This window comes from Trichosurus vulpecula, chromosome 4 (assembly GCF_011100635.1).
Source record: "Trichosurus vulpecula isolate mTriVul1 chromosome 4, mTriVul1.pri, whole genome shotgun sequence".
In the NCBI taxonomy this organism is placed as follows: domain Eukaryota; kingdom Metazoa; phylum Chordata; class Mammalia; order Diprotodontia; family Phalangeridae; genus Trichosurus; species Trichosurus vulpecula.
The window spans coordinates 349,262,667-349,288,054 of record NC_050576.1 but is presented as its reverse complement, the minus strand read 5'-3'; the positions used below and the strand labels follow the sequence as shown (position 1 = coordinate 349,288,054).

At 37.3% G+C, this 25,388-nt stretch overlaps 1 protein-coding gene and 1 pseudogene across 1 annotated transcript; one reads left to right on the top strand and one right to left on the bottom strand.

Annotated features, from left to right (window-relative positions):
• Positions 1 to 305: 305 nt before the first annotated feature.
• On the bottom strand, positions 306 to 20,720 carry LOC118847227 (annotated as a pseudogene).
• Positions 20,209 to 24,685, top strand: SLITRK1 (SLIT and NTRK like family member 1). The gene has a single exon (XM_036753335.1). The coding sequence runs from the start codon at positions 21,381 to 21,383 to the stop codon at positions 23,469 to 23,471; it is 2,091 nt and encodes a 696-aa protein (XP_036609230.1). The 5' UTR covers positions 20,209 to 21,380; the 3' UTR covers positions 23,472 to 24,685.
• Positions 24,686 to 25,388: the final 703 nt, after the last annotated feature.

The window sequence follows — 25,388 nt, the reverse complement described above, 5'->3', positions numbered from 1 at the left end:
TTTTCTTCCTTCAGCCCGTACACTACAACTCTCCTAAAAATTCCCAGAAGCTCCAAACTCACCATGACCCTCTTTTTTCCTGTATGGTTAAGAAGCAAAGAACATTTCTGCACTAGTGACCAGATTTGTTCATATCAGTTTAATAGGACTCCTCCACCTACTCACTATTTAAGAACTCAGATTCAGCTCTCTGCCCATATCTTAGCAAGTTATATGCCACCATTGGCGCTTACAAAGGAAAAAAATACTATAAGATTCATTTATTACATTTCTAAAGCACCTTTCCTACTCATATGCCGACCACTCTAAACAGGATGCAAGAGACTGCTGTGCTTTCTTTCATGAGCCTCCATCCTCTGGGGGGTCCTGAGGATAGTTGGATGGATCCTGGAGCTCATGTGATGGGAGATGATGGTCTCATTGTGTGGAACATGTGTGGTCCAAGGCCTGTTGTGGAGTGGAGGTGTAATACCAGGAGCGGGGGGGGGGGGGGGCAGGAAAATATTAACCACTGTAAGAGGACCACTGGGAAGGAGCTTTAAAAAATTTGCAGAGAGTACTTCAGCTGCTGAAGGAAGAGCTCCAAGAAGTCCTGGACAGGTGCCAGTTTAACTCCAAAGTCTGTGGTTCATTCTTTTTCCTTTTGCTTTCTTCTAGCAACCTGAGATCTTCTACATTTCACATTAACTTTTAACCCATTCACACTCAGTTTGTTGAAGGATTTCTCAGCAGCCATCTCTTCAGCTTGCAAACTGGATGAAAACACACCACTGTCTCTGTTCAACTGTTGACATTCAGATCTCACCAAACTGGTAAAACTGATTTCTGAGGTCGATCTCAGTGATTGAATTTCCCAGGCTACCAACATAAGGCATTGTTGAAGACCATTTTAGAAGTCTACCTACCACAGGATCATTAATACCATAATAGCGATCTTGGATGTTTTGATCATCATGTATGTAGATTTCTCATATTTCTATGAACCCTCTTATCCTCTTTTGCAGTCTCCTTTCACCTAGAAAGAACAAATGTGAGACCAATTCCATTTGTAGTAAGGGGTGGTCCAAGCCAATTTGGGTATCATTTTACTGGTAGCTATAGCCTTCCCAAGAACATCAACTGACCAAGTTCCATCAGAGTTAGAAATCTTTCACTCAACATTCTTAATGCAATATTCTTTGTTCACATGAGACTTAGGCATGTCATTCTTTTTTCATACTTAATAATATTTTATTTTTTCCAATTAAGTGTAAAGAAAGTTTTCAACATTCCTTTTTGTAGATTTTGAGCTCCAAATATTTCTCCCCACTTCTGTTCTCTTCCGCTTCCTCAAGACAGCAAACAATCTGATATAGGTTATGCAGGTACGAACATATTATACATATTTTCACATTACTCATGTTGTGAAAGAAAAATGAGAACAAAAGAAAAAAACATGAGAAAGAACAAAAAAACAAAAAGTGAAAATAAAATGTTAGTAAATAAATTAGTTATATATATAATCTATATATTAGTAAATTTATTAGTTATACTAACATATATAAAATATGTTAGTATATAGAATGCTTCAATCTGCATTTAGACTCTATAGTTATTTCTCTGGATGTGGACAACATTTTCCATCATGACTCTTGGAATTATCTTAGACCATTGCATTTTGAGAAGTTAAGTCTATCAAAATTTGTCATCACACAATGTTGCTGTTACTGTGTACAATGTTCTCCTGATTCAGCTCATTTCATTCAGCATCAGTTCATTCAAGTCTTTCCATGGTTTTTTTTCCTGAAACCCTCTTGATCATCATTTCTTATAGCACAATAGTATTTCATTACATTCATCTATTACAACTTGTTCAGCCATTCCCCAATTGATAGTCATCCCCTCAGTTTCCACTTCTTTGCCATCACAAAAAGCCCCACTATAAATAATTTTGTACATGTAGGTCCTTTCCCCTTTTTTATGATCTCTTTTGGATACAATCCTAGTAATGGTATTGTTGGATCAAAGGATATACACACTTTCATAGCCCTTTGGGCATAGTTCCAAATTGTTCTCCATTAATGGCTTCATCAGTTCACAATTCCACCAACAATATTAGTGTTCCAATTTTCCTGCATCTTCTCCAACATTTATCATTTTCCTTTTCTCTCATATTCTGGTAGGTGTGAGGTGGTACCTCAGAGTTGTTTTCATTTGCAATTCTCTAATCAATAGTGATTTAGAGCATTTTTTTCATGTGGCTACAAATAGTTCTAATTTCTTCATCTGAAAATTGCCTGTTCGTATCCTTTGTGTATGTCATTTTTAAAGGATAGTGCTGCATTACAGACTAGGTAAGCCATATTTTAAGTCTGAAAAGCAGTTCTGACAACTTTTATTTTTAAGATTACTGTACACTTCAGTCCTCTTAAAAAGCATGCCAACACCAGGGCACTGTGAACAACCTGACACAAATTTTAAATTATTTTCCATACTTTTTTTTTGATAATCCAGAAATCAGGATTTTCTCCAAGGCACATTTGTCACAGAATAGGGAAGTCTGTGTCCCTTCATTTCTGTCTGTAATAAGTGCTGGAGTCCAGAGACATCTCCATATTAGAAGTGACAGTAGTCAGAGGGTTGCTGATAAAAGTCAGCATAAATCCTTACCAACAGGCAAAAAATCAAGTAGAGACCCTAGGATGGCCTGTATGTCTATTGATTGAGGACCAGCCTATTGACTGAATACAGGTAGCCTCATCATCATGGGCTTGTCTATGTGATAACAGCATTGATTGCCTGATCTACTGAGTGATCGATTCTGCGTGTTATTCATTAAATCGTCCTGGGTCATGTTGTAATTGAAATCTCTGTTGATAAAGAGCAATCACAGAAATTAAATCATATATTCCTGAAATGCTGATTGGGGTGGGGGCGAAACTTCGAAGTTAAAACAAAGAAATATGCCCCACTGAGCCCCTTTGAGGTGTGGCAATGGTGATGGATTACTTCTACCACATGCTACCTATCTCAACTAGTTCCCCTGGGGGTTAACATCATGCATTCAAGGTGGCTGAAAGACAGTTAGCTATATCTAGTCTCAGAAATTGCACTTATTTGGGGACCTGAGATCATTAGCATTTTGTTTTTATCAACTGTGCTACATGGTTATTGGAAGATGGGATTTCTTAAATTGTTTATCTGTTAAACTCAATTCTTAGGGAAAAAAACTCCAGGTAAGCCACTTAAATGATATTCTTAATACTAACATATTTAGCAGAAATCAAATGAAAAGTTCAAACAAGTTATCAATATTACTTATTTTTAAAACAGTAATTTTCCTTTAGATTTGCAAGATGCAAAACAAACACAGTGTTACAATATTTTCTGTTTATATCAATATGTTTATAGATTGCAGTGGGGGCAATATTTCTAAGAAGTTAGAAAACAACAGGTTTCAAATTCAAAACTACAATGAAAAACATTTCGATGATGGTAACCTCTCAAATATCACAATAAACTTGAGAAGAATGAAACTGCCACATTTTTATGCATCACTGCAACTCCCATATTTATGTTTTTATTTATGTTCTTCCTGTTTTAATTTAGAAATTAAAGTCAATCACTCAGGGAAGTTGGTCACTAAGATTAATTCCTATGACCTGCATATTTCTCACAAATTTGTAAGGCATATGTTCATATTAATAAATATATTACCGTAACTACATGATATACATACAAAAAACGTGATTTATCAACATGCATTAAATCAGACTGAGGTCAAATAAAATCAGTGGCAGGATATGGGATCCTGACTTTCCTTTTCTTTGATGAGTCATTATAATAAGTAATACTGAAAATTGATTCTACATACATACACACATGTGTGGGTAGCTTGACCATGAGAAAAAGTAAAATATGAAAAACAAAATTAAGATAGATTAATGATGAAGTGATTTTGCACACTGAAAAGTTACTGTATAATAGAAAGTATTTACAATGGTGTTTACCAAACTTTTTTTTTTCATTTTTTTGGCAGTCAGTTAACTAGCATCTAAGCACCTACTATGGGCCAGGCACTGTGCACAAAACTCAAGACTGCTAAATTTTCCATGATACTTGGTAGGGCTTGGGACTAGGCTTAAACTAGATTTTTGAAATGTTGGGGATTAAATAATAGGATAGAAGGTAGGGGTCAAGGGCATATTCATACATATACGCACACGCACACATATATAGTAGAACCTCGGTTTACAAGTAACCTGGTTTACGTATGCATCACCGGACAAGGAAAAATGTTTCGCAAAATTTGTCTTGCAGGACAAACAAAAATTTGCAGTACAAACATCATGTTTGGACTTGAATGGCTTGCGAAGGGATGACACTCAACTAGGGCAATGTTTATTTTGTTCTGTTTTGTTTTGCTTTGCTTTCATATAACAAACAAAGAAACCTCAGGTCGGTATACTGTCTAATCATCATCATTCGACATTGACCCTTCGTGAAGGGACTGGAGGTGGATGCTGAAGACAATCAAGGGCTGGTGGAGAAACATAGCCAGGAGCTGACAACAGGTGAACTGATGGATCTGCATGAGGAGCAACAGCGAGAGGTTGTGGAGGATATCTCATTTGAGGAGGAGGTTGAGAGGTTGGAGGAATCCCTCACGTCAAGTGAGATTAGGGAGCTTTATCAGATGTGGGGAAAAGTGCAAAATATTGTTGAAAAACATCAGCCAAATAGGGCTGTAGCGATGAGAGCCACGAATATTTTTAAAGATCATGCAATGTCACATTTCCATGCCATTCTGAAAAAATGTCAAAAACAAACATCGATAGATTCCTAGTCAGAAGAGAACATAAAGAAAAAAAAAATCAGTGAGTCAAAACCTGAAAGTGATTCTACAAAATGAAAAAAAAGTGAAGGTAGTAGTGTAAGTTTTACTTTTATTGAAAGTGGCGTAAGAGAGAACATTCTCTACATTGAATTCCCTGGTGTTCTCATGGAAGGAGATTCTACTTCCAAGCAATAACCCTTCCTCCTCCTCCTCATCCCTCTCATCTCCCTCATGCCAGCAATGACTCTTCTCAAAGGTAAAGTTCAAGTTGATTTGTTTTATTTTTGGTTTGTGTTCTGTACTAATCATTGCTATTGTGTTGCAGGTGCATTAGGGACAAAAAATTTACTTAAAATTATAAATAATCATTTTCATATGAATATTTTGGGGATGTGGTACCCATAATCTGACTTTACATTCTTTTCCTATGGGAAAATTCACTTTGTAATATGAATAAATAGCATGATGAGCAGAATCTCGGAATGAATTTAATTTGTAAAATGAGGTTCTACTGTATATATATATATATATATATATATATATATATACACACACACACACACATATATACACATGTATATATGGCCAGGATTTAAAATATCATAGAATCAAAGAATTTTAAAGATGAAAACACAAGAACAAGAAGCTGGGAAGAATGAATTTATGTACACATAACATATTTAGTGAACATCTAATGTATGTGAAATATATTTATAGGATTTTTTGGAGAAGGGAATTATTTCTCTGTAACTGGATTTGATAGCTCCAAGTTAGATATGACAGCAGGTTAAATATGATTGAGTCACAAGATCATGCATTTAAAATGAAAGAAACTTTTATGAAAGACATTGACCCAACTATCTAATTTTATAGTTGCACGAAATAAGGCACAGAGACATTGTCATTAGCACAGAATCATTCTACTAGGGCAGTGTGAATGCCAGCAGAGTCAGTATTCAGACTCAGGTCCCCTGACTCCAAATCCAACCCTTTTTTTCCAATTCACACAGAGTTATAAGAATGATACTGTTCACATTTTGCAAAGCTGAACACTGAGGGAATAAGATGAAAAGCTACTAAGTTTTGACTTAAGGTCAAAGATGTGTTAGCACCAAGCATTGCCAAAAATGTTGGGCCAAGAGGAAGTGTAGAAAGCAGGAAAGGAGTAGAGAAAGAGGAGAAAAAAAGAAAACCAACAACTTAGCCTAATTCAAAATTGTGTTTAGGGCCCGAATAGGTTTCTTAGAATTATTTCAAAGCCCCGCAATGCTAGGTAGCATAAAATATCAGATGCCATGTAAATAACTTACCACATCTGAACCAAATTCACATTTTGTTTTGGAAAATAACACTTTCCCTACCATTATCATCATCAAGCATCAAAGTGTATTAGAAAATTTAGCCATAGTTCACTACCTAATAGGCAAAAAGATAAAAATACATAATTACTTAATGTATACATGACATTATTTCTGTAAAGCTAATTACTTTGGCCCCAATTGTCTGAAGGTCATATGTGTCACATATGTTACATTTCACTCCCCCACCCCAGGTTTCTGGGGTGGGAATATCAAGGCTTTGTGTAAAAGGGTCCAATCTCTACCAATGGCATTTCCCCAGGTATAGTATGTGTGTGGGGAGAGGGGAGGTGGTCCTTTGCACTACTTTCCCATTTGACCCCTAGCAGTTAGATTAGCTTTTACAAAGAAATATTTACCTTAAAAGTACAATCAAAAACGTGGAAATATTCCCCTGAGTGAATTTCTATATTTATGATAAATTGAATGTGACAAAACAGAAACAAATACTGCAAGTCCATTTATCAGACCCAGGTGTAACACCAATGTTACTAGCAGCTGCTGTGGGGTTGTAAGACCAACAACACCAGCTCACAGGAAGGCTGCTAGCACAGGTTCTTTGATCTACTGTTCTAAAGGAAAGCAACTTAAATGAGTTTACAATCTTACTTTAATCAAACATACGTATATCATTCACTTAGTTTAAGGGAAAAAGTAATCACTCTGAACTTCACACGCATAGTCACCAGGAATTACAAACAGAAATTAACATGAATCAACAGACAGGCTTCCAACTGTTGCACCAAAAACAATACAAACAGTCACCAGAGACAGAAGCACCAACATCTGGGTTTTTCAAAGGCAGGGGTGTCCTTACAACTTCCCAGAGACTTATCTGGATACATCACACAAACATTCTTCCCATGAGTGAGCCCCAAAGCAAAATTCTAACCTCAGAGTATATGTACAGTTCTTCAGGGTCAGAGGGCATCACAACCTTCCATCTCTACCTGCTCTTTCTACTCCATGCCCTCCTGTTCCACTCATTCAGCAAGCTCCTCCCACCACGGGCTTCATGTAACTTAGGCTTTCATGTGACTTAAGCAGGGCATATGGGCCTATTAATAGGTGGCAAAGGTCTTCAAATAAAAAATACATTAACAATATACCAGGGTAAAAGACAGGGAGAACAAGGAAGGAATTTCTTCCCCTCACTCTGGTTCAGTTCGTGCCTATGCTCTAGATGAACTGTGATCTTCACCTTCTAGACACAGCAGGAAGGAGCTTGCAGGAAAAAAATTCATTAACTAGAAAGAACAATTGTCCCAGCCTGGCCAGTTTTAAGGAAGCAGGCTGTTTCAACTACAATTCAAAGGAGGCTACCTCCACTGCTTGGTAGCAGATACAACACGGCTCCATGTTTGATCTATACATGTACAGATAAGCCCCCTTACACTTACATATAAACAGATAATAGATTAACATAGAACCATATCTATGCAAATAACCTGGAAATCATATTGAGCCTATACACAACCATACCAATTTTTCCTTAAACAATTAGAATTTTAAAATCAAATAATTAACAATATAATATTGTATATTTAAGAGTGTGAATTTTCCTAGCTAGATTTTAAGTCCTTGAGGATAAGAGGTTTCTTTTACACTTTTAAAACTATTGGAAAGATGCAGCTATTTATTGGCCATTCATTATGTTTCTAACACTGGTCAACAAATATCTAATAGTCTTGACTTGACTTAAACTTAGAAATTAGTTCAACCTTAACTATCTTCCAGTTATGAGGATTTCTATTTTTTGCACTTTAAAACACATCAACTTCTTTGATGTTAGACTTTTGGACTAAATTGTTACATAAATGAAAGAGGGAAAACACTCTTTTTAAATAAAATATTGTGGAAATAAGACTAATTGCATGTCTTTCATTATGTTTAGGCATATGTGATCAAATATTCCCAAAAAAGATGTTTCCTTTTGCCTTTGGAGATATGATAAAACTCTATTCCCCTAACTCCTTCCTTTTATTCTAAGAAGAAGTTTTTGTGAGCCATTCTTCCATTTAGAAGCAACTTGCTTCTTTCCTCTGGTTTTGGTTTTAGCAATAACATTAAGACTGATGGAAATCAGCTACCACAGCAGTATATTTATTAGCTGGACATTGGACCAGGATATCACATTTAGAAAGTCAATAGAAGAATTAAATATATATTTGGACTAAAAACCGTGACTCTGTCCCTTTTCTAGTCATGTTGCTACCATGTCTACAGAAACAGAGAAGCACAAAGAGGACTAAGGATATATTTTGTATCTTTCATTATTTCATAAAAAAGTTACCATTAAGTGACCCAGTCTACTGTTGATGAGGCTTTACATGCTTAGGTTTCTTACCTTCCCCCATCCAAAGAACCCCCTTTCTGTTATTAAGACATATTCAAGTCTGTGTGTGTACGTGTGTGTGTTTGAATGTAACTCTGAAACGTGTCACTGTTAAGATGTTTATGTAAATTAAAAAAGGCTTTCTTTTATAAGATTTTTAAATTATTAAAAATCTCTTTTAGGGTACTAAAAGAATCTATTTACATTATAAATTATTGATGTACTAATTACAAATCCTTATCTCTTCATTAAATTATATGACTATGGATAGGCAATATTGAATGGGCTTCACCAATCTGTAGAAGAAGAGATTATACACACACACACACACACACACACACACACACACATATATATATATATATGGATAGATAGACATATCCATCTATCTGTTAGTGAAAAATGTGAATTTAAGTTAAATACATATGAACATATATATATATATAATTTAAATATATATATTTAAATTAAATTAACATATTTTACTATCATGTAATCTTAGTTCTTTAAGGATTCCTGCATCCCACTATTAGCAAATATGTACCATTAATAGGATAGTATTGATGATTAAAAGAGGGCCTTTATAACACTATGTAGTTTGAGATCATAGAAAGAACTGAACAATTTTCTTAAACATAACTGAAAGTACATAATCTCTTTGTCTTATTCAGTTATGGGACTAGATCATTGTCAATATGTAGTTCTTTTCCAGAATATATATCTTAAAAATGAATCACAAACTGGGCTATTTTCTTAATTGAAGATGATACAATAATTGTGATTTTTGAAATACATTGTTTGATGTTGTAGTTATAAATGATAGCACTCCAGTATGGAGTCACTTATGCTGAGTCTTCCTAATGCCCATAATACATGTAAGCAATGATAGAACTTGTACCTTTTTTGTACTTTTGTACTTTTCCATTGTTTTGACCCATTCTAGCCCTGTATGAAGCAATTAAAAGACTGCAGCTCCTGACTGGATGGGACTCCTGGCTGACTGTATAAAAGATAGCCACAACTATACCTAAGGCCCCCCTTTGCCAACTCAAATCTTTGCGCAATTTCCAATAAGGATATACTTCCCAACCTGAGACTGGTATAGATATGTGACTTGGAGAATTTCTCTACTACATCTGGGTCTGATTAGGAATATTCCTTCCAACCTGGGACATAATTTATTCTCAACCACATCCGTTTTTAAAATAGAAAACTTCCATGCTCAGATCACAGTCTTTTGCCGCTCTATAGGTCTCCCTTTAGCTGGCTGAGTTTCTTTGCATCTGTGGAGCATATGTCTATCTGTCTTGTCATATAGTTTGTGTATATGCTTTTTCTGCCAGCTTGCTGTATGACACAATAATAAATTTCATGTTTTTACCAGATTTCCAATTTCTTGTGAATCACTGGACCCAGCTCTTTTCTCAAACCCAAGACACAAGACCAAATATAGCACAGGATTACATCCATATTTAATATTGCTATGTGTTTCTTAAAGGAGGAATTGTAAGATTTTGAGCTCTTTAATTTGGTTAATACTTTTTAAATTACAATGAGAAACATTTTTAGGTTCTTACTATCAATAAGGATTTTTCTTTTCTGCATTTTATTTAGCATATATTCTATAAAAAGGAGAACAGCAACATCAACATATATCTTCCTAAATGACATACTGGGCCTTGATGTTGCTAATACTACAAATTAAATATGTAAACAAAGTTGTGTGTCTAATGTTTAGAATATAATTACCCGGCACACGAAATCAGTTAGTAAATGCTTGACGATTACCTGATATGAGAAAAAACAGCTCATTTCTAAGACCACGAGGTGCCCATTTACATTGTTAACTATTAATATATTCATTATAAATAATCTTTATCCATTTATGATAGTAATTCCAGTTAAACAATGATGATGGTGAAGAGGAGGAGGAGGAAGAAGAGGAAGAATAAGAACAACAAAATAGTTATCTTCTGAGGAAAATTGGCTTTTCCTTTTAGATATTTAATTTTTTTTCAAATTTATAGTTGTAAAATGATCTGATAGGAACTTCAAATATTGATCACAGAATATTGTTCTCTGTAATAATATAAAATACAATTAATGGAATTGTGAAGAAGGCTGATGAATAGTCCATTTCTCATAGATAAAAAAGTAGCTTTGTTTGGGAGGCAATTTATGGTGAGGGTTGAGGGGGAAGGGAAGGCCTATTAAAATAATAATAACTTTCTTTTAAGTTTTTTTTAGTCATCTAGTGTGTTAAATACCTTGATATTTTTTGCTAGAATAATACTTAAAGGATAAAAAAGCCAATATAATTACAAAATTCTCTTACCTTCCAAACATGAGTATAATTTATTTATATTCCTATCTTTTGTCTTATGGTCGTTATCATAAAGAGAAGGTAACAGAATCCAAATGAACTATTTATTTTCTGAAATGCAGTATCTGGAAGTGTTCTGATCTCCATGTCAGAATTAAGATCTAGTGGCTTTACAGTAGATGCTTGGCTAATAAATAACCTTGTAATATGGATGATTAAATATATAGACCAACATAGCAAACCTATGAAAATTCAAAGAAACCATATAACTTTAATATATGTTTGTATGTATATATACATATATGCATATATATATATATATATATATATATATATATATATATATATATATATATATATATATATATATATATTTTCTAAAGCACAATGTAATGAGTACATTACACAACTCCAGAGAAAGTAAGTTTTCCAGAGACTACCAAACATCTAAACATTTCCATTATCTGGCTGGAAAAATTGAGTAATATGCTTTTTTATCTGCTCTGAACATTATGGTGTTTAATATTCATTTATTAAAAAAAATAACTCCATCTATGTTTAAAGATAAAGTCTGGACAACTATGTATTATGCACCATATATAAAAGTATTCTGAAATCCAGAATGATAATTAATAAATAAACTATGTCCAGAAACCACCTGACCAAGACTCTGAGTTCATATAGACAGGGTCTAATTTTGGGGGATGATCACAAGGGATTATTGTCTGTTTTAGCTCACTGTTTCCACATGGAGTTAACTCCAGGAACTCTCCAAATAAAGTTTAGGTATAGCTTGTTAATAATTTTCTCCAAAAATAGGTAACAAGATACCTATCTCCCACAGAAGCACTCAAGTTTATAAATACTCATCATATAGGATTGCCTTTATTAAACCTCACAGTAAAAAGAAAAAATGCAAAAGACTCACGGGATCCCATAAACATATGCAGAAAATACCCAAAGCACTGAAACAACCTATTTTTCCCACTACTTAGAATACTTTCATATTTTAGGGAACAAGAAATGCATCTTGTCATTAGACCTGCACTGGTCACATCCCTCATAATGATAGCAATGGTTGGCAAGGTTGTATCACCTTTCTTCCCTAAGTCCTGAGTTCTCTTCACATCTCCTCTAGCTAGAGGAGTCAGATGGGTAATCTTCTTTCTCCAAGAAGCACATTGTTCAGTAAATATTCTCCCTCCAGAAGACTGGTTTCCAAATTCATAAAGTTAGGAATTCTCAAAGATGATTCCACTCAAAGCTGGGAAATAGTATGGCAAAAACTAGACATAGACCAACATCTTACACCAAATATAAAAATAAAGCCAAAATGGGTATGTGGTTTAGATATAAAGGCTGATCCTATAAGCAAACTGGGAGAGAAAGGAATAGTTTACATGTCAGACTAATGGAGAATGGGAGAATTTACGGCAAAACAAGAGATAAAAAATATTATGAAATGCAAAATGGACAATTTTGATTACATTAAATTGAAAAGTTTTTGCACAAACAAAACCAATGCAACCAAGATTAGGAAGAAAGCAGAAAACTGGGAAAGAATTTTTTTTTAATTTAAATTTATTTATTTAACATATTTGGTTTTCAGCATTGATTTTCACAGAATTTTTACAACCAGTGTTTCTAATAAAGACCTCATTTCTAAAATATATAGAGAACTGAGTCAAATTTATAAGAATACAAATCATTCCCCAATTGATAAATGGTCAAAGGACATGAGCAGGCAGTTTTCAGATGAAGAAATTAATATAAAAATGCTGTAAATCACCACTGATTACAGAAATGCAAATGAAAACAATTATGAGGTCCCACATCACACATATGAGATTGGCTAACATGACAAAACAGGAAATTGATAAATGCTGTAGAAGATGTGGGAAAATTGGAATACTAATGCATTGTTGGTGGAGTTGTGAACTGATCCAACCATTCAGGGGAACAATTTAGAGCTAGTCCTAAAGGGCTATAAAAATGTGCACACCCTTTGATCCAGTAAGGTCTATATCTCAAAGTGATCATAAAAAGGGAAAAGGGCCCATATATACAAAAATATTTATAGCAGCTTTTTTGTGGTGGCAAAGAATTGGAAATTGAGGAGATGTCCATTAGTTGGGAAATGGCTGAATAAGTCATGGTATATGAATGTAATGGAATACTGTTGTGCTATAAGAAATGATGAATAGGCATATTTCAGAAAAAAACCTGGAAAGACTTGAATGAACTGATGCTGTGTGAAGTGAGCAGAACCAGGAGAACATTGTACACAATAACAGCAATAATGTGTGATGACTAACTTTGATAGACTTATCTCTTCTTACGAACACAAGAATATAAGAAAACTCCAAAGGATTCATGATGGAAAAGGCTTTCCACATCCAGAAAAAGAATTATGGAGTCTGAATGCAGATTGAAGCATATCATTTGCTCTCTCTCTTTTATTTCTTTGTTTCTTCTTTCTCATGGTTCCTCCCATTGGTTCTAATTCTTCTTTACAACACAACTAACTTGAAAATAGGTTCAATATGAATGTATATGCAGATCCTATATCAAATTATATGCCATCTTGGGGTGAGGGGAGAGGAGAGATGGGGAAAAATTTGGAACTCAAAATCTTATAGAAGTGAATGTTGAAAACTAAAATTAAATAAATAAATTTAAAAGAAAAGAAAAGAAGGTACCTGGCTTGTAGGTGTAGGCTTGGAGGGGGAAAGGCAAGACAATTGGGGTTAAGTGACTTGCCCAGGGTTACACAGCTAGTAAGCGTGTCAAGTGTCTGAGGCTCAATTTGAACTCAGGTCCTCTTGACTCCAGGGCCAGTGCTCTACTCATTGCCAAGTAGCTGCCCCAATGAACAAGTTCAGAGGTGTGTAGCCAGATGGTTGGCCTATGCACCCACCATCTTTAAATAATTCCTTATGTTTAATTCATATCAGGAAATATTTGAAGTTTTCTCCATTAACTTAATAAAGAAATTGATATTTTTGGTTTTTTAAAGATGACTCACAAGGTTACTCACAAAGGTAGTAATTCACCAGAAATCTCATTTACCTAGACAGGAGGTTAGATTTGGAGATTATTTTGCCTAGGAGATTTTTTTAAATAGTATTTTATTTTTTCCCAATTGCATCAAGACAATTTTTAACATGCATTTTTACAAGATTTTGAGTTCCAAACTTTTCTCCTCCATCCTTCCTTTTCCCTCTTCTGAAAGTGGTAGGCAATTTGATATAGATTACATATGTGCTATCATTAAAACATATTTTCATATTTGTCACAGTTGTGAAAGAAGAAGCAGATCAAAAGGTAAAAAAAAACAGGAAAAAATAAAGTAAGTGAAAAAATAAGCTTTGATATGCATTCAGAATCTATCAGTTCTTTGTCTGGATGTGGACAACATTTTCCTTTGTTCTTTGTACTTGTCTTGGATCATTGTGTTGCTGAGAAGAGCTGAGTAGTTTATAGCTGAGCACCACACAATGTTGCTCATAATGTGTTCAATAGTTTCCTGGTTCTGCTCATTTCACCTTGCATCAGTTTATGCAAGTCTTTCCAGGTTTTTCTGAAATCCGCCTGTTCATAATTTCTTATTACATAATTGTATTCCATTATGTTCATATACCACAGCTTGTTGAGCCATTCCCCAATTGATGGGCATCCCCTCAATTTGCAATATTTTGCCACCACAAAAAGACTTCTATAAATTTTTATTCACATGTAGGTCTTTTCCCTTTTTTTAGGATCTCTTTGGGATACAGACCTGACAGGAGTATCATTGAATTAAAGGGTATGCACAGCTTTGTTGCCCTCTGAGAATAGTTCCAAATTGTTCTCCAGAATGGTTGAATCTGTTCACAAGTCCACCAATAGTGCATTAGTGTCCTAATTTTCCCACATTTTCTTCGTTATTTATCATTTTCCTTTTCTGTCCCATTAACTAGGTGTGAGGTGGTACCTCAGAGCTGTTTTAATCTGGAGTTCACTAATCAAAAGCGATTTATAGCAAGTCTTCATATGCCTTTGATTTCTTCATCTGAAAACTGCCTGTTCATAACCTTTAACCATTTATCAATTGTGGAATGGCTTCTATTCTCATGAATTTGACTCAGTTTTTTATGTATTTGAGAAATGAGTTCTTTATCAGAGACACTTGCTGTAAAGATTGTTTTCCAGCTTTCTATCTTCCTTCTCATCTTGGTTGCATTGACTTTGTTTGTACAAAAGTTTTTTGCTTCAATATAATCAAAATTAGGTATATTACATTCCATGATGCCTGTCACTCACTTAACTTCTCCTTTAAGAATTTGGATGCTTGGCAACTAGGTGGCATAGTGAGTAGAGCACCAGCCCTGGAGTCAGGAGGACCAGAGTTCAAATCTGGCCTCAGACACTTGACACATGTACTAGCTGTGCAACCTTGGGCAAGTCACTTAAATCCAACTGCCCTACCCCCCCCCCCCAAAAAAAAGAATCTGGATGCTATACCCCTTGGTGCATATATGTTTAGTATTGGTATTGCTTCATTGGCTATGTTACTGTTTAGCAAGTTTGTCTGAGATCATTATTACTACCCCTGCTTTTTTTTTTTTACTTCAGCTGGAGCATAATAGATTCTGCTCCAGCCCCTTAACTTTATTGTGTGTGTCTCTATGTTTCAAATGTATTTCTTGTAAATAACATATTGTAGGATTCTGGTTTTTGATCCACTCTGCTATCTGCTTCCATTTTATAGGAGAGTTCATCCCATTCATATTCACAGTTGTGGTTACTACCTGCATATTTCCCTCCATGATTTTCTTCCTCCTGTTTGTCTTCTTGCTCCTTTCACACTTTTCCTCCTCAATAGTGTTTTGCTTCTGTCTACCACCTCCTCTGACCTGCCCTATGTTCTGTTAGTTCCCACGCCCCACCCCGCCTTACTTAATTCCTTCTCTCCTACTTTCCTTTCAGGTAAGATTAACTTCTATATTCAATTGATTGTGTATATTATTCCCTCTTTGATCTAATACAGATGAGAGTCAAATTCAAGTAATGCCAGTCAACCACACTCCTATCTTCTACTCTACTGTAATGTCTTTTATGCCCTCTTCATGTGAAATAATTTACCCCATTCTACCTCTCTTTTCTTTCTGCACCCAGTGTCCTTCTCTTTCTCATCCTTTAATTATTTTTACATCATTCCCTCAAATTTATGCCTATACTCTTTGTCTATGTATATTCTTTCTAGCTGTACTGTTTGTGGTACAATTTTTAGAATTACCAGTATCATCTTTCCATTTAGGAATGCAATTTAGCTCTGTTGAAGCTTATGTTTTCTTTTCCCTTTATACTTGTTCATGCTTCTCTTGGGTCTTGATATTGGGATCAAATTTTTGGTTTAATTCTGGTCTTCTCCTTATACGAAATTGAAATTCTTCTATTTCATTGAATGATCATTTTTTCCCTTGATGTATTATACTTAATTTCACTGTTAGTGATTCTTGGTTGTAGTCCTAGTTCCTTTGCCCTCAATAATATCATGTTCCATGACCTCTCATCTTTTATGTTGCAGCAGCTAAGTCCTGTATAATACTTGTGGCTCCCTTGTATTTGAATTGTGCTGTTTTGGCCACTTGCAGCATTTTTTCCTTGACCTGATAGTTCTGAAATTTGTCAATAATGTTCTTTGTAGTTTTTATTTTGGGATCTCTTTCTGAGGTGATTGATGGGTTCTTTCAATGCCTATTTTGCCCTCTGGTTCCAGGATATCAGGGTAGTTTTCCTTGATAATTTCCTAAAAGATGCTGTCCAGGTACTCCTTTTGATTATGGTTTTCACGTGTCCAATGATATCTATTTTCCAGTTCAGTTGCTTTTCCCATCAGGAATTTCTTCTTTTTTTTCATTCTTTTGAATTTGATTGATTCCCTATGTCTCTGAGTCATTATCTTCCAATTTCCCAGTTCAAACTTTTAAATAGTTGTTTTCCTCAATTTTCTATTTGGTCAATTGTAATTTTAAAAGAGTTGTGTTCCTCAGTGGATTTTTGCATCTCCTTTTCCATTTGGCCAATTATACTCTTTTAGCAGTCAATTTCTTTTTTCTAAGCTGTTAACTTTTTTTCATGTTTCTCTTATATCACTCTTATTTATTTTCTCAATTTTTCTTCTACCTCTCTTATACATGATTTTAAGTTCCATTTTGACCTCTTCCATAAGTTTTTTTTTTTCTTTCTGGGTTTGAGACCATTTCTCATTTTTTCCTTTGGGTTTTGTCCATAGGTGTTTTGACATTGTTATCCTCTTCTGAGTTTGTGTCTTAATCTTCTCTCAGCCATACTAATTTTCAGATTTTTTTAAAAAAATTTGTTTTTTGCTCATCTTTTTTGGCCTTTTTCCTTTCTTTTAAATTTGAACTTTGCTCCCAGGGTGCAAGGGACACTGTCTCAGGCTTCTTGTGCCAGGTACTGCAGGCCCTGACTGTTTACCTGGTGTTACATGGATGTTTTCCTGAGGCCCACTAGGGGACCCTCGTGTCTGGTGCTGCACTGAGGAGATAGGATGTTTGTTGCCTGGCACTGATGGAGGCTGTAAGTGTCTGGTAGCTTATGTGGTGCTGAGCTGAGGTGTCTGGGGTGTCCTGAGACTATTGGGGTGTTTCTTCATTTCCCCAGAGTTATGCTGAAGCATGTGGATGTCTGCCTGCTAGAGACTGACTTTTGGCAGGGGCTATTCTCTAGAATGTGGGGGTTCTTAGAGCTGGAGTCTGCATGGTCCCCTGGCTATGCTGAGGCATGTGGGGGGGTCCTGGTTTTGGCATTTACCTGCTCCACTATACTGAGTTTCAAGATCTACCACTGTTTTCCCCTCTTCCTGCTGGCTTGCTGGGATGTTTCCTGTCCTGGACTGTTCTTCCCTTTTTACCCAAGTGAGATAGACCTTTCCTGTCAATCTTCCAAGTGTCTTGGGCTCAAAGATTGTTTCACTCCATCCTTTTGCTGCTTCTGCTGTTCCAGGATTCGTTTAAGGGTGTAATTTCATGCTTATTTGGAGGTGAATATGGGAGAGTTATGGCAATTTACTGCTTACTCTGCCATTTTGGCTCCTGGAAGTCTGCCTAAGTTATACATACATACACACACACAACACACATATATGTGTGTTGTGTGTGTGTGTGTGTGTGTGTGTGTGTGTGTGTGTGTGTGTGTATTCTATACATAAAATTGGGGTTCTCTAAAGGTATGCTGACATGTTTAGATTACACATAGATATCTCTAATTTATTGTTGTTGTGTTATTTTTAGCCTTTTTTTGACTCTTTAAAAAAATGTCCACGAAGTGGTTATATTCCTTAATCTAGGGGATTAAATATTTCGTATTTGTCTGAAACTAATTACTTAAATTTTAACAGTTTTAAGGAGCCTATTTTAAATATTTGCTACTAAAAATCATATTTTGATATTATTTTCCAGAACTTTAATCACCTCTATAGTTTTATTACTTGCTTAGCTATTTTTGTTTCCTTGTCAGTGCCTTAATGCTTTCCTAAGAGTCCAGGGATAATAGCTATCTGTATTTGGGAAAACTGATATATTCTCAACTAATTATGAAAATATATCCCCCGGTGAATAGTGGTCAACTACTGGAGTTCTGTTTGTTTGCAGAGGCCTGGCATTACAAGAAGAAATAAATATGAAGAAAGGAACAAAAAATTCAACTCAACCACAGCATTTAAGTAAATATGGAAGTCTGGATTTTTCGTTCCAATTGAATCTCAATCATCTCATCTCATTTTGAGTCAGGTTTTAAAATATGATTCCTAGTTGCACCTCTATGCAAGTAGAATAATACTATCCAATTAAGATTAAAGCATTGCTAATACTGTTTCACGCAAAAGAAATACTCCTCTATCTTCCTCTATATAATCTCTTAAAAGGAGCTCTAGTAAATTCTCTCATTCATCAAAAAAGAAGTGTGGGCCTCATATTTAGTTGTTTTTATATTAAGGAGTCCATGTTCTCTGAGATTTTCCAAATTAAGGACTGATACAAGAAAGAAAATATTGTTCTCTTATTTATCCTGAATTCTAAGCTTTATAAGCTCATATAGGTTGAGAGAGAAAGCAAAACTTCTAATTTTTGTGCTATGCTTTCTGTCACCCATTTTGAAGTTAGAATAGTGTCTTCCTTTTTTTGTTATAGATACATCTTATCTTCTTGGCACATATAATATAAGATTCTGTTTAAGCAGCAGATATTCCTTACTTTTCACTAGTAGTTTCTTATTAAGATTTCTTTTTATCCCACCCCTTTACCCTCTAATCTTTTCAAATGCATATTTTCCAGAAAAAGTAATCTCTTAAGCAAACAGAAAATGCTACCAATATCACTCACAAATTGTGTATTACCTTTCTTTTTATACATAAATTTATCATCACAGAAGAGAACTGGGGAAGAGGGGAACTTTGGGGAATTCCAAACATTAAGAAGTAAGGACATAATGTGGATTGCCAGGCTGCAGATTCCTTAAGGTTTTAATTGAGAAGTCAATAAACCATACTTCTCATATGGACCCTCAAGTCTTTCCTGTCCACCCTTCACTGAAAGTGGCATTATACATGCTCAGTTAGATGAAATTGGCACTTCTTTGTACTGGATAATCAGAGTTCCAGTTCTGGATGCATGCACCCAGATAAGTGACCCAAGTGAGCTTATTCTTCAGTAGTCTTAGTTCAGTGTTTCTGTAATACATTTGTAACCACCACAAGAAGAATAAGGTTTTCTGCCTGTACCACCTAAGATGCAACTGGTTATTTGCTTGCAAGCATTTGAAAACCCCCAGAATGATGAAGAAACTTTTTTAAGTCATCAATAATCCTAGGATCCCTCCCCTTTCTCCTCTTTCCCTGCCCCCCAATGCAATCTATTTGGTCTATAATCAAATAAGTAAACACGCATTGCATTTTCAATCACATTCATAAAGAACGTTAAGAGAATATGAGTAGAAAAGAATAGCTATTAATGGTCAAAACCATTGAAACCCCCTACAAAGTAGAAGCAATTAATAACCTGAATCAGTTATTGTGCAGCCAAATCCTCCTTCCCCCACCCTAAGATTACTGTGCATATATACATATATGTAAGTATTTGTAATCTATAACTCAATACATGATGATTCAACGTTACAAAGAAAATGCTTCAAAAAATAGCACTAAACATTGTATTACTGCAGGAAAGGAAGAAATACATTTAAAGCAACCATGAAAATGGCGTGCAGTATAATTACCTGAAATTGCTATTCGCTTGACACCCTGACACTAATTTTATTCAAGCCATTGGGAAATAAAAATTTTAAAAGCACTCCTTTCCAAACGTCAGAGCTTGGGTGGTTGAGTGGGTGGGGAGTTTAGGGGATAGGGAGGGTGGAGGCAGAAACGAAAGGGTAAACTTTCCAGTATCCAAAAAAGAACTAAACAATCCATTTAGGATAAACGTCTATATAGATCGACAGCCTTTAATGCCAACATTTTTAACGCTTGCCCTGTACGTAGATTGATTTTTTTTTCCTACAACATTCCCTCAGCAGATGGATTTTTGCTACTGCAGATCAGCAGAGGGTGTCAGATCTTTCAGAGTGCACCAGGCTGGAACGAGCAGAGCTTCTTAGTAACTCTCTTTTCCCCCTCCCCACTCTCGCTCTTTCTCCCTTCTTCTCTCCCCAACCCCCTCTTCTGAGTAATTCAGAAAGAGCAGAAGAAAGAGGAGCAAAACAAGGGGGAAAGAAGCGCTAGTTAGGGAGAAGAGAGGGGAACCCGAGAAAAGAACAGAACACGAGAAGTGGGGGAAGGATGGACAACCACAAAACGCAGCGATTGCGGAAATTTTGCAGCGCCATTGGCTCGGCAGCTATTCCTTAGGCTGGGGCGTGATTTCAGCACCAAGGGGAACTGGACAGCACCCAGAGGGGACTCCTAGGCAGAGAGCAACAGCAGCAGGAGCCGCTGCAGCAGCAGCTACAGCATTCAGCATCAGCATCAGCAGCCGGAAACCCTGCTTTGTAACAGAAAAGGCAAGGTCAGTCCGAGGCATAGCCATGCACAGGCAGTTCGCCTGTACTATGCTGCACTCAGCCTGCTGGTGTATCTAACATGCACTTGCTTCTAATTCCTATCATTGTTACCATTCAGATTAGTGAAGACAACTAGCAGAGATTCGACGTTACGGGTTTAATTTTTTTTAACTTCTTTTGGTGGTTTCAAAGGGGAGGGAGGGAGGATTTTTTCTACTTTTTAATTTTTTTTTTTATTTTTGCGTGCCTTGCACTACGTGCCTGGATAGTTTGTGGATTTAATTATTGACTGGCGTCTGGACCGTTGCAGTGTGGGGGGGGAGGAGGGAGGAAAGAATCCACCCCCCCCAAAAAGAAAGCTTTTTTTTTCCTTCTTCCTTGGGTTCGGATATTGAAGTGGTAAATGAACTTGAACTGTGTCTGTGGCGAACAGGATGATTGCTGTTACTTTGTGATGAGATCGGGGATGAATTGCTCAGTTTAAAAATGCTGCTTTGGATTCTGTTGCTAGAGACGTCTCTTTGTTTTGCCGCTGGAAACATTACAGGGGACGTTTGCAAAGAGAAGATCTGTTCTTGCAACGAGATAGAAGGGGACCTGCACGTAGACTGTGAGAAAAAGGGTTTTACAAGTCTGCAGCATTTCACTGCCCCGACTTCCCAGTTTTACCATTTATTTCTGCATGGAAATTCCCTCACGCGACTTTTTCCTAATGAGTTCGCTAACTTTTATAATGCGGTTAGTTTGCACATGGAAAACAACGGCTTGCATGAAATTGTTCCGGGGGCTTTTCTGGGGCTGCAGCTGGTGAAGAGACTCCACATCAACAACAACAAGATTAAATCTTTCCGAGAACAGACTTTCCTGGGGTTGGACGATCTGGAATACCTCCAGGCTGATTTTAATTTATTACGAGATATTGACCCGGGAGCATTTCGGGACTTAAACAAGCTGGAGGTTCTCATTTTAAATGACAACCTCATCAGCACCTTACCTGCCAACGTGTTCCAATATGTTCCCATCACCCACCTCGACCTTCGGGGAAACAGACTTAAAACATTGCCTTATGAGGAGGTCTTGGAGCAGATCCCAGGCATTGCTGAAATCCTTTTAGAGGATAACCCCTGGGACTGCACTTGTGATCTGCTGTCTCTGAAGGAATGGCTAGAGAACATCCCCAAAAACGCACTTATTGGACGTGTGGTCTGCGAAGCCCCCACTAGACTGCAGGGCAAAGATCTTAATGAGACCTCAGAACAAGATCTATGTCCTTTGAAAAACAGAGTGGATTCCAGTCTGGCAGCACCCCCTGCCCAGGAGGAGACCTGTGCTCCTGGCCCCATTCCAACTCCCTTTAAGATTAACGGCCAAGAAGATCCTGCCACTCCAGGGGCTGCTCCAAATGGAGGTACAAAGATTCCAGTCAACTGGCAAATCAAAATCAGACCTACTGCGGCGGTATCGGCAATCAATGCCAAAAACAAACCTCCGGGCAGAAGTATGCCTTGTCCGGAGATATGCAGCTGTGACCAGATTCCCGATTCGGGTCTAAAGGTGAATTGCAATGACCGAAACGTGAGCAGTTTGGCTGACTTAAAGCCCAAGCCCTCCAACGTACAGGAGCTATTTTTGAGAGACAACAAGATCCACACTATTAGGAAATCTCACTTTCTGGATTATCGGAATCTTAATCTGTTGGATCTAGGAAACAATAATATTGCAACTGTGGAGAACAACACCTTCAAGAACCTTTTGGACCTAAGATGGCTATACATGGATAGTAACTACCTGGACACCCTGTCCCGAGAGAAATTCACCGGGCTGCTGAACCTTGAGTACCTGAATGTGGAGTTTAACGAGATCCAGCTCATCCTCCCTGGTACCTTCAATGCTATGCCCAAACTGAGGATACTCATTCTCAACAACAACTTGCTGAGATCCCTGCCTGTCGACGTGTTTGCTGGGGTCTCACTCTCTAAGCTAAGTCTCCACAATAACTATTTCTTGTACCTCCCAGTAGCGGGGGTACTGGATCAGTTAACCTCCATCATACAGATAGATCTGCATGGCAACCCCTGGGAGTGCTCTTGCACGATTGTGCCTTTCAAACAATGGGCAGAGCGCCTGGGTCCCGAAGTGATCATGAGTGATCTGAAGTGCGAATCCCCGGAAGACTTCTTCAAAGCAGATTTCATGTTTCTCTCCAATGACGTGATGTGCCCCCAGCTGTATGCAAAGATCTCGCCTACGTTAACTTCACACAGTAAAAACAGCACTGGGTTGGCGGAGACAGGGACTCATTCCAATTCCTACCTAGAGACCAGCAGGGTCTCCATTTCGGTGCTGGTCCCAGGACTCCTGCTGGTGTTCGTCACCTCTGCCTTCACAGTGGTTGGCATGCTAGTGTTTATCCTGAGGAACCGAAAGCGGTCAAAGAGAAGGGATGCCAACTCATCTGCATCTGAAATCAATTCCTTACAGACAGTCTGTGATTCTTCTTACTGGCACAACGGACCTTACAATGCAGATGGAGCCCATAGAGTTTATGACTGTGGCTCTCACTCCCTATCAGACTAAGAACCCCGGGCAAAGGGTGGGGGAGGGGAGGTGGGGCGCTTATCCACAAGTTTCGCAGCTAGCAACCCAGTGGTTAAAGAAATCTTGACCGGTGTGCTTTGTCTGCTCGCCCACGCCAAAGCGTGATTGGCATAAATCAATCAATCAATCAACTCTTCTAGGAGAAGAGGGTTCTGGCTCCTCACCTCTCTGCTGGGAAAGCCAAACAGTGCGAAGACTGTGGCATAACTAGGGGAACCGAAGCCAGCTCGCTAGCTCTAAACCCCCTTTGAGAGGCAGCCAAGCTGGAGCAGCGCTTCTTATATCTGACGATGCCCTTAGTGAGCCTTGGAGACTAAAAAGAGGGCAGACGACACACTTGGCCAAACTCTTATAGGGCGAGCGATTGTTATTGTCCTATATATGTATAAATATACCTACGTCTATATATATATAGATAGATATCTATTTTTTCCCCTGTGGATTAGCCCCGTGAGGAGGGGGACGTGATGGCCTCCCTGCTGACACTTCAGGGAAGGGAAGTTGCACGAAGGCATGAATGTAATGTAAATAAATGACTCGGATTCCGAACAAAAAGTGCTGCATGGCTCGCATGGATACAACGCACCCCAGGGACGCTCCCCCTCCCAATCAACCGGAGACAGCGTCTAATTCACACCATCCACCCTCTTACCTGATAAGTCCCATCGTATCAAACTTTCTATAAACAAAATACAGTATAATCTAAAAGTGCCATTTTGCCATTTTTTTTGTGATGATAGGCAGTACGGAGAGGTACATTTACTGTGAAAAAATGTAAAGATTTTATTTAAGACATTTGCATGGATAGTCATCAGTTCATTTTATGAGTTTAAAATTTTACTTTCTTTGGAGAGGTTTTCCGGGGTTACTTTGGTATTTTTTTTTTGTTATTTTTCTATAAGTATCCAATAATGCCTTCCATTTGAATGTAAAATTAGTACCTTTGATTTCTATTATGGTATCAGTGTAAACATTCAAAAAAAATAATTCCGAGGCAGTTAAGCATGACCAATTAATGTCACTCTAGTGCTTAGGCTGCAATCTTAATGGTAGCAATTCTGTGCTGGTGTAAATCTTACTATTAAGGAGAAAAAAAACAGAATCGAGGAAGCACGTGAAACTTACTAATTCTATCCGAGGATTTTATAATGGCATATTTTTTCAGTATTAAAGTGAAAATGTTTTCAACTCTGGGTCCTTACATTTTTCCAGCTTCATTTTTGCAAGTGGCTGCTATGGTATGTGTTGTCAGGGATGGGGGAGGGGAGGGAAGGGGGCGGATCCCTTCTCTGGCTACATTAAGGCAGGTTCTCTAATCTCTTTACTTAACTACCTACCCTTTGTGTCTTGTTGCTGCCCTTTAACCTCCTCATAATGTGTAAACCACCTAGTTCCCCTTCTTTCACCCTGCTCCCCACCCCACACCCGCGTCTTCCCACCTAATGCGGCAGTGAATCCCTTTATTAATGCTGGAACTCCCTGGCTGTTGCTGGTGCTGCACACACTGCAGATATATTAGGGATGTTAGTGGAAATTTGATTTAATTGACTCAGCCTAGATCGGTCTCATTAAACGGAGTGGAGATTTCATTGGTCAGCACTCCTTGCTGAAACGCAGCAGCCTTAATGACTGGCAGTTGAGATGCTGCTGGCGACTTGACTTTAACAGCTGCTGGAAATGGTAAAACTAATTAGTGAAGGGAATCCCTCCCCCCTCATAACTGCACCTAGAAAATTGGTAAAGAAAACACACATCTTAACTCTGATCATCCACGTTAAAGAGGTTTTCTCTTAGATCATTTGGCTTTCTGGAAGTGGCCCCTTAATTAACAGGAAAAGCATTAAAGTGCTCAAAGCAACGTAGCTCCAATCTTAAACACTGTTCTTGGCTTTCTCT

What these genes read in the sequence shown, in the direction of transcription:
- SLITRK1 (XM_036753335.1), top strand. Translation starts at nt 21,381, where the DNA reads ATGCTGCTTTGGATTCTGTTGCTAGAGACGTCTCTTTGTTTTGCCGCT.